Raw genomic sequence first — 18,293 nt, forward strand, 5'->3', positions numbered from 1 at the left:
TGAACAAATAAACTCTGACCAGAAACATAATTTGGCATCAAACCAGGATGCAGTTTGGTCAACTTTACATGTTCATCCACTTCTTAGTGAAAAGGAGACGGTTTAAATAAGAGCTGGATCACTTTCTCAACACCAACATGACAAGGAGCAGAGAGGAAACATTAACACGTCTGTTGGTTGATTTATGTGCTAAGATTTTTTTTAAGTGGAATTGTGTTGCTTTCTCATGCACGAGCTGGAAATTACTCACATGCCTTCCACTGATATATAAAGTTATCTGTGTGCTTGTACAAACTGTACATAGTTCTGTGAATGAAAACTCCCACTTTTATCCATGTGCTAACATAACTGCACAAGGGTTTTCTAACCATCAATGAGCCTTTCAGCACCATTAGCTAACACAATGTAGCATTAGAACACAGGAGTGATGGTTGCTGGAAATGTTCCTCTGTACCCCTATGGAGATATTCCATTAAGAATCAGCTGTTTACAGATAGAATAGTCATTTACCACATTAACTATGTCTACACTGGATTTATCATTCATTTAATGTTACCTTCATTGAAAAAAACACTACTTTTCGTTGACTTCAAACTTTTGAACAGTAGTGTATAGTCTTGTTTCTGGTTGACTTTTCTGAGATTTATGTTGGTTTATGGGATTTAATTTTGGGAAAGGAAGCTGTAATGTTTTTAATAAGAAGATCTGAGGACATCTGTAACTCCAGGTAGTCATTCTGTGCTCCTTTGGGAAATAGTATGTGTCTTTATGTTGTCATATTGCTGCATTTTGAAGGGGAAAACATGTCTGAAAATCAGTAACACTTTTACTAGAACTGAGGTTCTAGCTTTGGCCGTATCCACAAACCAGGGGCAACTTCTTCAAATGACAACAGCATGATCCACCAGACCATGCCTCCTCCATCCATGGCTCTATGGTCCAGTTCTGGAGCTCACTGTAGTGCTGGAGGGGGTTAGTATGAGCACTCTGACTGGTCTGCAGCCCCATAGAAAGCAAACTGAAGCCAGCATTAAAGATCTCAGCTATCCATGCTATGATAGCTCTGGATAATAGGGTTGTAATGAACAGTGAGGCATGTAGCTCAGCTTTGGATCACATTTCTGCTCACTGTAGGATCATTTTCTACTGTAATATAGTGTTACAGTGCAGCAAAGTTATAATGATATACGTAGATCATAGAGAAAAACTTAATATTCTAGGATTATTTATTTTACAAAAGTTTGAAAAAAATGAAAACACGTACCGTAGTTTCATTTCTACAATCTGGGTGTTTTTCTGGCTACTCAGCTCATCAGCTCCAGAAAGATATTTCCCCATGGTGAACGTATCCTAAACAGCTTCCTGACAGATTTCTCTTCTGTCTACTCGAGCTGGACCAGAATATCAGAGTATCTGAATATTCAGTCATTACTGTGGTGTCCGAATATTTATGTTCAGACCCGAATATTCGAATCCCCCCCCTCCATCAGACGATGTCACGCGATCGGTAGTCACTTCGTCCTCCATTGGATGTCACGATCCAATCCGAATATTCGTCATTAATCGGGCCGAATATCTGGAGCCCAGAAATTGCTTTTTCGGGCCAGCCCTACTGTCTACATGTTTAGACCATGCTGCATTTACTTTATAAATGTCCTCTTTATCTCTCACTTCTTTGTTCCATAGTTGTGTGACTTCCAGGAAACATCCTGAATTTAAGCTTTGATTTGGTTCATGTTCCTGATGGAGCTGCACATCAAACGTGATTAGATCACGTACCGTCAGCCATGTCAGTGATTCTGATAAATGCTGTCATTTGGGCTAGTTCTTAAAAGAAAACGTGCTTTGTAAACGGGCTGGTGGGTTTTGGGGTTCAGAAGGTTAATAGCTAACTCTGCTGGAATGTTGTAGATGACTGACAACAAAACTTCCACATTGGACGTTTCACTCTAATATTTTCATTCCACAACTACAAGTCAGTGGACATAAATAGAGGTCTGATAGTCGTGTTCTGGATGACAGTACGGACCAAGGAGATGTTTTACACTGAACATATTGTATCAAACAATCTGAGAAAAATACATGCACCATTTGTTGGTAATTCTCAAAAGCAGCTTGCCTTCATGGTCCATCCACTCAAAGAATCTGAATAAACGCAGAGCTCTGGTCACTTACAGAGCTCTGCATGGTCAGGCCTACATCAGAGATCTGCTACAGCCTTATGTCACCAGCAGGTCTCTGAGGTCCTCTGATCAGGGCCTGCTGGTAGTTCCTCGTTCAAGGCTGAAAACGAAAGGAGACTGCGCATTTGAGGTTGTGGCACCCACTCTGTGGAACTCTCTCCCACTAAATCTAAGATCAGCGGACACTGTCGACACTTTTAAAAAGCAGCTAAAGACCCATCTTTTTAGACTTGCCTATGTGTGATTTGTTGTATGTTTATCTCTTTTTTAATGACGATTTCTGCTTTTACTTTGTGTTTTTATGCCTTGTTGTTTTATGCTTTCGTAAAGCACCTTGTGACTTTTCTGCTCTAGAAAGGTGCTATATAAATAAAGTTTATTATTAAATCTAAATTGTTTTTCTCTTTCGTTGTTCCTGAACCTGGAAATGCTGCTTGCAGTAATAACGCTTCCAAAATAAGCGGCAGCTGAAATAAAGATGGTATTCTGGTTGTCTTCTCGCTGCTTTTCTGTGCATCCTCTGCACATTTCCAAGAGGAGTAGAGGAACCTGAGTGTTGATGCATTCAGCTGCTCATTGGTTAAAAATAACTTGTCCTGAAACTACCTTGGACTGAGGTCTTGAACATTTTGGACACCAGCTCTGGTTGCACACAGCAGCACTCTTTTTAAATGTTTCTGGATGAAAAACTTTCTAGAATAAACTGCTTATTCTTGGTTTCTGCCAGACATTGTACTGTGATTATAGATATTTAGTGTTTTCATCGAAAAGATTTCTTCAGTTTAAACTAACCAGAAACATGAAGGTTGAAAGTGAGTAAATGTGGTTTAAACTCCTGGAATTTTGATCCTACTATTAGATCTAACACAAGCTAAATGTTCTCTGTAACATCACTGTGTACGTTCCCAACCACTGCTAATGTTCCATACTCAGATCTATCCATTCTGTCTGCATGAATCTGCACAGATACAGCGTTTCCCACCTTCTCATAGTGCGTCTCCATACACAGGAACACAGTGTAAGCCGTGAGGCAGGCCAAACAGCCTTCAATATAGGACTGGCTGCCCAGCTTCTCCGCCTCAGCGTACAGGTTGTTCAGCATCCGCACCGTCTCCTCGAACTGCTGCTTGTCGATCTGAAACACATGGAGCATACAGGAAGACCACAGGGTTAGATCAGGGCACAGAGCCAGGTGTGTTCCTGGATGGTCCAGGAGACGTGAGTGGAAACATTGCCCTCCTAGCACCAGATCGTTTTCTCCTGTTCTTTCCATCTCCAGATAAATGAGAGGCTGGATTTTCTTGGACCAGTCGTACATCAAGGGAATGCTGGGCCTCCTCGCTGCATTTGGAAACACCTCCTGAAATGATTAGGATGCCTTGGCCGTGGCTCTGCGAATGTTTCCACTTAATACCTGACAGGACCAACACAGCGAGAGCAGGACGCCCACGGTTCGGTCCAGGACGATTCCGATGGTTCCTCCCTCAATCACACTGATCCACTGCGAGTCTCATCGTCAGGAGGAAGGCTGAAGGAGGAGAACGGTTGGAGTCAGAGGCTGTTCTGTGTCGACAACAGTCCTGAACAGTCCGATGGTCAGTGTGTGATACTGACGGGAAAAGACGGAGCCTCCAACCCATCCAGACGAGGAGCCAGCTAGGGGCCTCCGGAGCCTCTGAAAACCCTCCAATGTTCTGCTCCCTTGTGCCCGAGGAATGCAACAACAAGCTCCAACACATTAATGGTCTTAGGCGTGTTTCGTACTCACCATCCAGAGCCTTTGTTCTCCTTCTAATTTTCCAATTCAGAGGCTGTGACTCAAACCACATTTCTCCGTCTGAGTATCTTTCCATTGATGCAGCCGGATTCGCATTTTAAAATGTTAGATGAGGGCACAAAGTGAACAGGGTTTACAAATCCAACCGAGGAGGAGGATATCTCTTAACTGTAGCTGTCACTAAATATAATACGAACTTAGGAAATAAATATTAGATACAGGTCAGAGAAAACAGCCAATTAATGAATCTCTCCTGAACGGTTTGGCCAGCAAGCTTCCAGATGCATTAGAACTCTGAGTGCTCTCCCAGGTTTCTGGCACTATTTTCCAAAAGCATTTAAACAGAAAAGGGCAACCAAAAATAATAAATCCCATAGCCTAAGATAATTATCTGCAAGAGGGGGATGCTCGACATGCAAACTCTGCAGAACGAGGCCGGCTACATGTTCCAGTCAGACCAGAGGGAAACGTTGGACCCAACAACACGAGAGTCATTTTTATTTGAATACATTCTGCAAACATCATCACAGTGACATTAATTTCCTAAAAATGAAGCCACTAAGAGGTCTGGCATTAAACTGCATATTTCATAAACAGGGATTACAGCAAATCATTAAAAATATATGTGGGAAAGACTTTTTATGATAGGGGACTGAAGCTGCTGCCTCCCAGAGGAAAACAGTCATCTGTCAAGCTGTTCAGCACCTACGAGTGTGTGTGTGTGTGTGTGTGTGTAAACTGAATCCTACCAGAAAAACATGCGAGACCACCCAATCCAGAGAGAAGCGCCAATAAACCAGCAGTAAGTGCTGTAATCACTGTGGAGCTGCTCTTTTCATGTGGAGGAAGCAGCTCTGTCCTGTGAACTCTGAACTGTTGGGCCAGTTCCGTCTCTAATGTGGCGTGGAGCCGGTTCCGTCTTTAGGGTGGCGTGTCTGCCTGCTCTTAGAGCACTTCCACCACGGTTCCCATTAGGACCAAGTCCAGCAGGGTGAAGGAGCTGCTGAGAGTCTCCATGTTCACACCAGTTTCTTCTGTTTAACTTTCTGTATATTTTAAATCAGAACACCAGTATATGGTCCAGTACAGATCATTTGTATGACAAACTTCACATTTTAACGCTTTTTGTTTCTTTGAAATTTTGCAAAACACTGAACTGAACTATGTGATTCATCAACTTTCTATTTTGTTCAGCAACCACAGCAGTATTTTGTTCCAAATGAAGGGTATGGAGTAGAGACTCTGTAAACTGATCCCTCTGGACGGCTCAGAGCTGCTGCAGTAACGAACATGAAGGACAGGACAGGGGCATACATGGGGCAGTACCAGAGCTTCTAGAGGAGGTTCCTAACTTCAGTGTTCCTATTTAGTGTGTTGTACTCTAAGGGTGCTTTCACACCTACGCCTTTTGGTCCACTTAAAGCAGACTGGAGTCCGCAACACCTGCAAGTACGGTTCGTTTGGGCTGGTGGGAAAGCAGACCAGATGTTTTTGGTGCGGACTAAAGAACCGGACCGAGACCACCTTCGAGAGGTGGTCTCGGTCCGCTTCTATGTGAACTCCAGTTCGGTTCGCTCCTGGTGAGAACACAAACCTGTCTCCATTCGGACCGGCTTGATGGTGCAGCAGACTTTTTGGTCTACGGGAGCTTCCGTAGCAACCTGCACAGGGAATTTTGGGATAACGATAACGTCTTGCAATGCATCTTCTCCGTGCCAAAAACGACTGTGTAATGTTCTTGTACCGAATGCGAGCTTCATGCTGGAACAAAAGCAGTATTTGTACTTACTGCATAAAGCAATGATACGAATATATGGCAACAAGAACGAACAGGAGAGCATAGTTCATTGTTTACGAATAAACCTCGATCCATGGAATAAACACAGCCTGTTGTTTTCTTCCGGGATTTTTCCCTCTTCACATGCTGCGCCAATCAGCGCTCACCTACGTCATCTATAACACCTTATTTTGTGAACAGCGCCGCCAAACGACTGGGGGGAGATATAACACTCATCGTAGTTGGTTCAACTGCGAAAACACTGGTGTGAATGCGAACCGAACCAGTTGAAATTAGCAACATTGTAACAACTTTTGGGTCCAAACGAACCACTCTAACGGACTAACAGGTGTGAAAGCACCCTAAGATAAAGTCCTATATATGTACATAGGAACTATCTTACAACAGAAGACGATACAGATTCACAGTGGACCAACAAGACATGGCTCCTTGGAAATGACTCGTCACCTCTTTGATGAATTTAATCACTCCTATGTCTCTAAAAAACAAAGAAAAAGAAAAACAGAACCTTGTCGTTCCTCCTGATTATGCTTCTGTGTCTTACATTCTAAAAAAGAACGGGACGTCTCACCCATGTCCATTTCATCCTGATGTTTTCTGTTTGAGGTTTAAGAAGCTGCAGAACCAGGTCAGTTCAACAAGGCCTGGTCTCCTCAGAACTCCTCAGGTGTCCACCAGGACATCAGCAGCAGATCCTTTAGGTCTGGGAGGACCTCATGAATCCGTCTGATTTTTACAGAACATTCTGCTCATGCCCAATCAGACTGGGACTTGGGTCATTTAGAGGCTAACTCAACACCTTGTGCTCTTTGTCATGTTCCTCAAACTGTTCCTGAACATTGTTTGCAGTTGGACAGGGAACCTGCTGAAACAGACCACTGCCATCAGGGAGTACAACTGCCATGGAGTGCTGAATGACCTACCTAAAGATGATTAGGAAGGTGTTCCAGGTCAGATCCTTCATCACACACTGCATCCTACAGCAAACAACAAGCACACACCATGTCCTCCACATGATGGAGAGAAATGATAATTCATCAGACTAGGCTCCATGTTCCAGTTCTCATGCTCAGTGTAGGTACTTTCAGCATTAGATGGGGACAGCAGGGGCATTCTGGGGACAAAACCAGCCAAACTGAACCCTTCACTGCCCACACATCAATGAGCCTTTAGTGCTCGCCTTGAACCCCTGGTGGTAGATATCAATCTGCACACCAGGAACTGACTGATCACCTGCTGCCCCTACCCTCCTACCCCTCTTCCTCTACCTCTTCTGTCCCCCTCAACCCTCCTTCCAGCAGCAGATGATTCCCCCACATAAAGAGCCCGGTTCTGCTTCAGGTTTCTTCCTGTTTATTTATTTGTTTATTTATTTAATAGGGACAATGCAGTTAACATAGTTTCAATACAGTTTATGAATCCGATATGTTGCATGTAGAGTCTTAGCTACAGCAAATTCTCAAAGGGTGTTTTTATGCCACTGTCTCATTAGGCCTCTAGTTGGCGCTATACAAATAAAACTGAATTGAATTGATGTATCTGCCTTGTTGATAAGGGCCAGTGAAGACAATCAGAGTTCTTCATTTCACTGACCAGTGGTTCATCAGACTGTACAGTTCATTTAAGATGTAACACTGTCCTCTGACTTTACTGAACTTCAGATATTAATTTTGGTTGTTTTTGCTCAGCTCTCCTCAGTCCTAAACCACTGGTGTCCCTTCAAGACAAAGGTCTGGAAAGCATAAAGTCCCATGTAACATGTGAAGCCCTTCCAGATAAGACAGTGAAGGTGAGTTTCTTACCCTGGTCTCCAGCTCAGAGGGGAACTTGGTCTGGAACTGGCACACAGTGCCGTTGGTGTAATCTCTCTGAATGAAGACTTTGGCAGCGACGGCTGCCTGCGGCCTCATGTCCTGCAGACTGTGAGTCTGTGGAAACGGGACATGAGAGTTAATCCGTGACCACAGCGTACCGTGATGCTACACCTCTGCAGCCTGTATGTGTTCAGGTTTCAATCACAGCAGCAAAACTTTATCTAATGAGACAAACAGGTCAGAGCGCTGATGTGGGATTATTCATGTTATTTAAAAAAAAAAAAGTAATATCACAAGCTATTATTATTTTCACAGAAATGTGGTCCTGCATAGACTTTCAATAAAAGAGATTCAATGTGTTTTCATAAACATTAACATATATTAAAGTTTTTTATTAGCATGCTGAAGTTGTGAAACTGCAAACTAAACCTCAGACTGTTGTACCGTTCTACTGTGAGAGACTATTATTAATGATTTATGAGCTTTTGAAGACATTTTCTCTGCATTTTGGGTTACTGGCTGCTCTGTAAGGCAGACTTAAAATGTGATGAGAATTTGTTCATGGAAAAGACTCTTTGTGAACACCAAGTACTCTGGACTCCTGGAAGTATTTGTTAGTGACAGCTGAAAATAAATATGCCATTCATATCAGTCCGTCCAGGAATTCGCGATGTTGCGATTGCGCGAAATCAACTAATTTCTGCGAGTTTTGCGCGGCCTTGCAATTCTGTCCAATCACCGCAACTTTCCCGCAATTTCGGCCCGTCTCCCGTGAGTTCCACCAATCAGAGCAGCTCCCAGCGCAAACCTAATGCACGTACGTCACCGAATTCACTTCCTGTTTATGGTTTAAAGATGCAGACATGTGCGATACTGATGTCTGTCATTTACCAACAAAGATTACTACTGAAGACCGTGATAAACAATTAATTCACTGATGTTCTTCACCAAAGCGGAGCTAAACTGTTTTACACCCGTGCAATACTGTGGTGGAATACAAAAAAAGAAAAAAAATCATTGATTGATACACCTTTAAAAAAAAAAGAAACATATTAGAACGGCTGAAATGATCAGACAACAGACCACATAAATCACCATGATGGAAACTGTTGCATCCAGATCTGTTAGAGCACTGAAAGAATGAAGGTAAATTAGATTAATTATTCCACCAAAGAACACGGCAGAGTTATGTGACGATCAGCGTGTGTGAATCCTTCCTCTGTTACCAACATCACTCAGAAACAGACTCAGGGATTTAAATGAAGTTTTCAGTGTCGGTCAGAAATGACACAAGGACCAAGTGATTAGACTTCAGCAGTGACACGGCTTAAAGTTTGGATCCACAGATTTGTTAAGGATTTCCCATTGAGGTAGCGGCACAGCGTCTGATAGCAGCACGGTAACCATGGCAACAAGTGAACGCTACCTCAGCGGCCTGCTGACGATCCCTGATTGTGATCCTACTACAAATCTACCTCTGTGGACGTATTGGAAATGACACAAGGAACAACTGATTAAATTGTAGGAGTGTTTCTGAGTCCCATTAATTCTCATTGCCGGCTACATATTTCGGTCACGCGATTCGGTATGTACACATGCAGAAGGAGGACTGCGCTCTCTCAGTGCTGTTCTTGTTATTTGAAATGACTAGCTGTGAGCGTGTGTGTGTGAACACGTTTGTGCCAGGAAGTGAAATTAACTTTTTAAGCCACTGACAGATATGTCCGAATATGATTCATTCAATCGTAAATGATCATTTTGTGCCACAAATCTACCAACCACGTCATGTTAAACCAGTATCTGGCTGCTGCTAATGTCCTACTGTGGTGTGCTATCTTCTGTGGAAATGGGTTGGAACGCAAAATAATTAATTTCGAAATAAATATTGTCAATTACAGTGTTGAAACATGTTCTACAAGCTGGAAAAATGCAGATTTTTAGCAGTTGTCACTGTCTCCCGCAATTTCATCACAATAAATAAGCTTAAAACATCGCAACTTTTATCACAATTTTTTAGAAAAGCTGCCGCGAATTCAGGCATTTTCGGCCTCAACAATCACGAAAAACGCCCGTGAAATCCTGAAAGGACTGTAATATCTGTATCTTAGCGATATTCTTTAAAGCTTATCTGAAAGTTCACACCAATACATGATGAAAAGCCGGCTGTCTTTTTCATTTGTTTGATGGATAAAATAATCAGTAGCAGTCTGCACCAACATCTATGTTAAAGTTCCTCACTGTGTCAAGAGTAGTTTACCAAGCCGCTCCAGCTTTAGTTTTAGAAATCTGTTTTTGTGATGTTCTATAATGTAATATTAGTACATATTAGAAGCGACAGTAGTTTTTTTCTCAACATGGGTTCAGTTCTATGAGTTTTCTCAGTAAGGTTTGACACTGAAACACCGTGAACACCTCCAGGACCTGACTGAGATGTTTCACACCTCTGCTTTCTCTGCTGTGAGACGTCTCTTTACTGTAACAGACAGAACTTTGGGGGTAATATGTTCCTTCTAACACAGAACACTGAAAAGGTTTAAAAGAAAGTAAAATGTCTCTATGGAAAAGTGCATACGGGAAGTTACTACTGTCTCCTCCAGAAATAACTTCCTGTAGGTGTTTTGCATGATCGTCCATTAGTCTTCAGAACTTTTGACGACCCGTCCATCTAAACTCCTTCTGTTGCAGAGTTAATTTCTGCTTTAACTTCCACATCAGTACATCTGTCCTCTTGCTATCTTCAGCCCTCGTTCACATGATGCCGTATGAACACATGAATCAGGAACTTCAGCCCAGTCCTTCTGGTAGCAAAGCAGCCACAAACCATAGCAGTTCCACCAAGATGCTTCACAGTTGGTTTTAGGTTCTTCTCCTGAAAAGCTGTCACTGACCTGCTCCAAACATGTGTCCTGTTCCCGCTGCCAAACAGCTCCATCTTTGCTTTATCTGTAGAGGACATTATTCCAGAACGTCTGCTTTCTGTCTGTATGCTCAGAGTGCAGATTTGATCTAATGCTTTCAGGACAGCAAAGGATGTTTCCCAGAACGTCTTCCATGCAGACAAATGAGAGTAATCTGTGATTGACAATTTGACATGAGCAGCTGAGAGCTATGTTCAGATCCTGTGATGAAGCGTTGGGGTTTATGGAGACTTGTTTTTTTCTCAGAGCCTGGGTTTGCTGGAATATTCTGTCCTGGACAGAACAGCATTCATTTGAAATTGATCCCATTTGTGGAATGATGCATTTCAACTGTTTGGAAACCTCTTTAAACCCTCTGCCAGACTCACAGACATCCACTGCATCTTGTCTGAAGGCTTTTCATGTGTCACTTCTTTGAATAGATCGTCTTTATTAATGAGCGCTGTTTCAAAGACGACCAAACATTTGCTGCTTCAAATATGTTGAAAAAGTCAACAGTTTCCATTGGATAGACTTGTTCCTCCTATGGCTTCAGGTTGATTTGCTGAATGATGAGACGTCATCTGATGGGTTTAGTTCCTGCATATCTCTGCATTCGTCCTGTTGCTTCTATAATAAGTGAATTGTCAGTAAATGTCCAGACCCTGACAGAAACACCACCATGTCTGACAGATGAGACGGTGCTTTGGCTGAACAACGCCTCGTCTTTCCCCTCCATTCTTTCTGTCACGCTGATAGAGCTGATTTTTATTTCATTAGTCAACAAAACTCGGTCCAAGAACTCCACATTTATTTCTGGATGTGTTTTTGCTGCCTGGCCCTCTGTTGAGGCTGTCCAGGCGTTTGTATCTGGAGCTGAATCCTCTGAGGTTCATGAGGTTTTCTCTTCTTCACCGACAAGAAGTTTTCTTCAACAAATGCAAATGATTTCCTGCTCATCCAAAAGACATCCTCCTACGCTGCAGTCACCTCTACACTCCCTGTGCTGACCGGGGCTGATCCAAGTCACAAAGGCTGTGACTAACAACATACATGTGTATATGACCCAGGGTTTGGATCAGGGGTGTCCAACATGCGGCCCACGGGCCAAAAGTGGTCCTCCAGAGGGTCCAATCCGGTCCTCAAAGTGTAAAAATTACAGAGACGACATTAACTGCAGATTGTAAATTAGTAAAACCTTAAATTTAAAATAATTTCTAGACCAGGACAGGTTGTTCATGAAGTGAAATACTAGATTGTTTATTGCTCTTTTGTCATTTAGTGTGTCATTTTTTGGAACATTTTGAATGGTTTTTGTTGTTTTTTGCCTTTTTTTGTCTTCTTTTGTGGTATTGACCCTCCAGTAAATCCTCCATGGTTCAGCTCCAGGTGACTAAATGTTGTGTTTCTTTGTAGACACTCTGTGATCTGGAAGCTGTAATGTGGAAATGATGAACTCATTCTGAATGTTGATGAAAATTAACATATTTTCTTGAGAAATTTCAGGTTGTTCATGATGTTTTGTAAAAAGATCATTCCTTGAATGGGAATTTTTTTTTTTTTTTTTGCTCTAAAACAAACAAAAAAAATATCAGTTGTGGTTCTTTATAGGTTATCATGCTGTGGTTTTACTGGTCCAGTCCACTGGAGATCAAATTAGGCTGAATGTTTAACCTGAACTAAGATGAGTTTGACTCTCCTGGTTCAGATGGTTTTAATAACTGATGCTGCCCTTCTTGTGTAAAATTCATCCTCACCTAACAGAAGTGGTCCACTAGCAATAAACACATAAAAGCCATGAAAACATTAGAACTGTGCTACAGAAAAGGAGCACTTTTATTTTATTCCTACTATATTTACCTAATTTAACAGAGCTACTGTGATGGTTGTCCATGTTCAGCTGATTACAACATTTAAAAACAAAAATTAATAAATAAAATTCATGAAGTCTTCATCTTTGCATTAGAAGACATGTAATATTGTGATGGTGTTGGATGAGGTGATGCTCTACGACATGTTCAGATCTACTGAACAGTAAAATATTTAACTGAAGTCCTCGGTGCCATGCCATGTCTTCATACAGTTGTGGTGTGTGTGTGTGTGTGTGTGTGTGTGTGTGTGTGTGTGTGTGTGTGTGTGTGTGTGTGTGTGTGTGTGGATATATACATACATACCCAGGGTGGGAGGGAAAGATTTTCTTGTTTTTAATTCAATGTTTTAATGTTGTGAAGCACTTTGTGGTGCGATTTCATCGGAGGAAAGGTGCTATACAAATAAAGATTGATTGATTGATTGATTGATTGATTGCAAACCAAGTTAGAAAAAAAATGTGCAGTTAGATTTTTTTTTCCATGAATGGTTTATCTGTAATACTAACAGAGAACTCTAGCTCGGTGTGAACAGCTTTAAGGACATGCTGACAGTTTAATGAAACATCCATCATTTCATTTTAAACTGGCTGTAGTTTAGCTCAAGAACTGTGAAACTATCCATATGCTAGCTGTCAGGACTGCACATGGATGTGCAGATTTATTTAATGTCTCAGATTAATTATATAATTACTTCAGCACTACCTTAGTAATAAATGTTCAGGATTCTTATCTGATGTTTCCTGAACTGGTTTAGTCTGGCTTCTAAGAGCTGCTGTTTGTTATCAGAACTACTGAAGTGTCCTCCTATCTCCAGCATCTTTATACCGTCAGGAGACAAAGTTTAACCTGGTAGACCTTTTTACTTATTTATTTATTCCTCCTGTATGGAGCCTGACAGCATTCAGCCCTGAGCTAACATTAGCTGAGGTTATAAAAACCCTGTACCGACCTCCCTGTGAGTAGTTTAGTCTGAAGAAAGCAGCTCGTTATAGAACCCGGAGCTAACCCTCTACCAGTAAACAAGACAGGCTAATTAGCCACCTAGCAGGGAGCTAGCAGAGAGCTAGCAGGCTAACGCTGGCTAACTTTATCAAACATCCTCCCAGGAAACACCCTCACATCCCGGAGAGACATTCAGACGAGCTGACAGCTGAAAAAATTAACCTTAAAGTCACTGTTAGCTCACCTCTGCCATGTTGGACCAGGGTTCTGTTTATCTCTGCTAGTAGTGGTGCGTGCTGTCACATAACATGTCCGATGGGAAACTACTGTCTAAGAAGAACGGTTCCGGATGTAGCAGACTGCTGTCCCACTTTGTCCTGCAGTGCTGTTTGGTCTCTCAATCGTATAAACTTTTATATGGGACCCTGAACTGAATAAAAGTCTGTAAAGTTTGGTAAAGTTCCTTTTTAATACTGTTCATTAAGCTCCTTGAATACTATAAAGATTAAACTGGATAGGATAAGTTATTAAAAGACACTCGTGTCAACAATGTCCTCATTCTGCTTAGGACAGGGGTGTCCAACATGAGGCCCGTGGGCCAAAAGCGGTCCTCCAGAGGGTCCCATCCGGTCCTCAAAGCATAAAAATTTCAGAGAACACATTAACTACAGACTGTAAATTAGTAAAACTATAAATTTAAAATCATTTCTAGACCATGACAAGTTATTTAGATCATAAAGTAAAATACTAGATTGTTCATTGTTTTTTGTCGTTTTGTGTCTCATTTTTGTAATATTTTGTCTTTTTTTGTCTGACTCTTGTGGTTCTGATCCTCCACTAAATCCTCTGTGGTTCAGTTCCAGGTGACTAAATGTTGTGTTCTTTGGAGACACTATCGTGGAAATAACGTGGAAATGATAAACTGAGGCTGAATGTTGATGAAAATTAACTTATTTTTCTTCAGAAATTTAGGGTTTTTCATGATGTTTTGTAAAAAGATAATTCCTTAAATGTGAACATTTTCAGAATGTACATTTTTGCTCTAAAACACAGGAACCACCAGGAGTTGTGGTTATTTATAGGTTATTATGCTGTGGTTTTACTGGTTTTACTGGTCTGGTCCACTGCAGATCAGACTGGACTGAATGTGGAACCTGAACTAGAATCAGTTTGACTCTCCTGGCTTAGAGCATCCACCTGACTGTCCATCCAGCCTCCACTTTCTGTCTTTTAGCTGCATATTCTGGCTTCCATTGGTCACCATCTTCTTTCTAAACATTACTGAAAACCCTTCTGGGTAAAAGACCTTTTCTTACCTGGTGTTATTTTTGTAATTTTATTTTTTCTTGTGTATTTTACTATATCTTCTTTGTATATTGTTGGTCCACCTGTCGTGTTACGATTGTGCTTATTAAGTGTTTATAATGTCTGCTTTGTGTAGCATCACTACTTCTTAAAGGTGTCACATTAAAAGTCATAATAATAATACATTCTTTATTTACATATAGAAGCAGATGTATGCTATGCCGTATACACTTTATGATAATCTGAGTTGCTTGTATGTAGATTAATGGGGGGTGATTGTGCTGTTAAAATATTTCTAGAACCTCTGGAACCAACATCCATAAAGAAATGGTTACTAGAAAACAGTGTTTGTTTGCAGTCTATAAAAACAGACATAAATGTGATTCCAGCAGCATCATTTCCACTGAAGTATTTATAGTAAAACATCCACAAACACTGGATGGTTGATTTAACCAGTCATGGTTTATACGATCCATGGTTTGTTTGTTTGACTGAGTTAAGTCTGAGGACAACAGAGAGCTCAGTTTGGGTTTCTGTTTCCACAACAGCAATAAACCTGAGTACATAAGAGCTGCAGATGCTGGATGGGCCCAGACCAAGACAGACCCCAAAAGCCACAGTTGTGCAAGCAGATACATTCTAAAATTTGACAAAACATCCATCTTTAAAATGGGCTCTTTGCCCACAAACAAACAGGTCCCTTGGGTTCAAGTAAAAACAGAACACAGAGCAAATTATTGCATAACTAATATCTGCGGAAAAGCATCCAGATGGGGTTGTTGTTCTGAGAATCTAGCAGCTGAACCTTCTAGAAACAGGACATGTTCAGCTCCACAGCCACCAGCAGAAATAAAAGGTGCTCAGAGGGCATTAAAGTCCAGGCAGATTTTCACAGTTCAGTTTGGAGATGTGAGTAAGTTGGCAGAGAGAAATGCATTCTTCACAGCCATCCCAGCATCACGAGGCCTGCTCCTGACTGTCAGGGGCAATTAACGGGTGTGTAGGGATGTAGAAATCCAGCTTTCGTCTTGTACTGGGCTGACTTCTCTCCTGGCTGAGGAGTGGGCCTTTAAAGCCTCTGTGATGGCCGGCATGGGGAGAGAGCACTAATGAGCACCATTTGGATCCTTCATTTACAACACATGCTGGTTAACAGCTCACGATTTACTGCTGCTCCCACTGGAACACCATCCAGCCTCGAGAGATTACTATTCATACAGAGAACCACAGCTGGACCATTCAGATCACAGGTCCTCCAATGAGAACAGGCATCCCATAATATGCTGGACAGTACATCCTAACAGGAGCTGATTGGAATTAGCATTAAAAACTAAAAACACATTCACTTTGTCAAAGCGTCCTGGCCACCAAACAGCATCAGAGCTACAGGTTCACCTCAGCCTGTCAGGAAAATGTGCTGTTACATTTCTGTTCTATGGCTTTGTCTGAAGATTAAGCAGAATCGCTCACATGTTCTAGTGTAGTGGAATATTTTCTGTTTACGATGTGCTGAAAGTAAAAGTTGGTATAATTATGGTAAATGCTTTTAGACTGTAGATCAGAGATAAAACATGCATAAAATACATAAAGATGAATATTATAGTAATGACTGGTGTTTGATGGGATGGTGTGTGTCTGTGGAGAGCACACACACACACACACACACACACACACACACACACACACACACACACACACACACACATGTTTGTTTTTCTATACCGGTGGGGACTTACCATTGACTCCCATTCATATCTAACTCCTAACCCTTACCCTAACCCTAACCTTAACCATCACCAAATCAATGCCTAACCCTAAACAAACGTTTTTGCACTTTTACATTTTTTATTAACAACAATATGGCCAAGAAAACGGTGTTGCCACCCGTGGGGACCTCATTTTAGGTCCCCACCGTAAGACAAGTCCCCACCTTTATAGCAAATAGTCAGGTCAAAGTCCCCACCGGTATAGCAGAAACAAGTACACACACACACACACACACACACACAGACAGACACACATACACACACACACACACACACACACACACACACACACATGTCTGGTTCTTATATCCCTGTAGGGACTTACCATTGACTCCCATTCATACCTAACCCCTAACCCTCACCCTAACTCTAACCTTAACCCAGACCAAAACAATGTCTAACCCTAAAGAAACATTTTTGCACTTTTATTTTTTTCAGGAACAACAACATGGCCAAGAAAACACTTTCCATTTGTGGGGACCCAAATGAGGTCCCCACAAATGACATGTTTTTTGGTTTTCCTATAGTTGTGGGGACATTTGGTCCCTGCAAGTATAGCCAGAACCTGGGCACACACACACACACACACATACACACACACAGCTGGAAGATCACAAAGTGCAACCTGTAACTTTGGTGTGAAGATAGATGTTGTATAGTAAATGATATGTGGAGAACTCAAAACGTAACGGTGTAAATTTAAAACCATATAACTTTTAAAAGAAGTGTATCAGAAACAGAACAGTACATAAAGGTATAATATGCAGGAAACCTGTCTCAAAATAACAGGGGAAAGTCTGAAAATGGCCTGCCCGATCTGAACCTGTGTGGTGTTTTGTTATTGGACTTCTGTGCTAGTCATAGTTTGGTCATAACAAACACCATGTTCGAGCATAAGGTTGCTCATAAGTGTACTTGGTACCAGAGCACCTTAGGCCAAAGGCCGATGATTGACTTTATAGTCGTATCGTCAGACCTGCGGCCGTATGTTTTGGACACTCGGGTGAAGAGAGGTGCAGAGCTGTCAACTGATCATCACCTGGTGGTGAGTTGGATCCAATGGCGGGGAAGACTGCCGGACAGACCTGGTAAACCCAAACCTGTAGTGCGGGTGAACTGGGAACGTCTGTCGGAGGACCCTGTCCGTAGGGTTTTCAACTCCCACCTCCGGAAGAGTTTCTCCTGCATCCCGGGGGAGGTTGGGCACATGGATTCCGATAGGTCCATGTTCAAAGCCTCCATTGCAGAAGCAGCTGCTAGGAGCTGTGGTCTGAAGGTCACTGGTGCCTGTCGCGGCGGCAATCCAAAGACCCGCTGGTGGACACCAGTGGTGAGGGAGGCCATCAGGCTGAAAAAGGAGACTTTTCGAGCCTGGTTGGCTCGGGGGTCTCCCGAAGCAGCTGACAGGTACCGGCTGGCCAAAAGGGCGGCAGCTGTGGCGGTTGTGGAAGCTAAAACTTGGGTGTGGGAGGAGTTTGGAGAGGCCAGGGAGAAGGACTTTTGGTCGGCCACGGGGAAGTTCTGGTAAACCGTTCAACGCCTCAGGAAGGGGAGGCAGGGCTTCGCTCAGGCTGTGTACAGTCGGGGTGAAGAACTGTTGACCCATACTGGGGATATCGTTGAGCGGTGGAAAGAGCACTTCGAGGAACTCCTGAACCCGGTAAACACGTCCTCTATGGAGGAGGCAGAGCCTGAAGACTCGGGGGGATCTTCGTCTATATCCGTGGCAGAGGTCGCCGAGGTAGTTAAGAAGCTCCTAGGTGGCAAGGCGCCAGGTGTGGACGAGATTCACCCTGAGATGCTGAAGGCTCTGGACATTGTTGGACTGTCTTGGTTGACACGTCCATACAATGTCGTGTGGGCTTCGGGTACAGCACCTGTGGAGTGGCAGACCGGGGTGGTGGTCCCTATTTTCAAAAAGGGGCACCGGAGAGTGTGTG

At 42.5% G+C, this 18,293-nt stretch overlaps 1 protein-coding gene across 3 annotated transcripts in view; it reads right to left on the reverse strand.

Moving 5' to 3' along the window:
• The window catches only part of LOC110961329 (golgin subfamily A member 7-like), a 30,772-nt gene extending 17,143 nt beyond the window's left edge, over positions 1–13,629 (reverse strand). For 2 of the 3 annotated variants that reach the window (XR_007943565.1, XM_022208909.2), the window contains exons 1-2: positions 7,561–7,686; positions 3,166–3,318 (exon numbers count right to left, since the gene is read on the reverse strand). Coding sequence is in view for 2 of the 3 variants with exons in the window: in XM_022208909.2 (XP_022064601.2) it covers positions 3,166–3,318; positions 7,561–7,668 (261 nt within the window). In the remaining variant the exon portion in view is untranslated. Of the gene's footprint in view, positions 1–3,165; positions 3,319–7,560; positions 7,687–13,526 lie in introns of those variants that run through there. The other variant, XM_022208908.2, reaches the window with a different exon arrangement.
• Between the last annotated feature and the right edge of the window lie 4,664 nt (positions 13,630–18,293).

The sequence above is a fragment of the Acanthochromis polyacanthus genome, chromosome 7, assembly GCF_021347895.1.
Source record: "Acanthochromis polyacanthus isolate Apoly-LR-REF ecotype Palm Island chromosome 7, KAUST_Apoly_ChrSc, whole genome shotgun sequence".
Classification (NCBI taxonomy): Eukaryota; Metazoa; Chordata; class Actinopteri; family Pomacentridae; genus Acanthochromis; species Acanthochromis polyacanthus.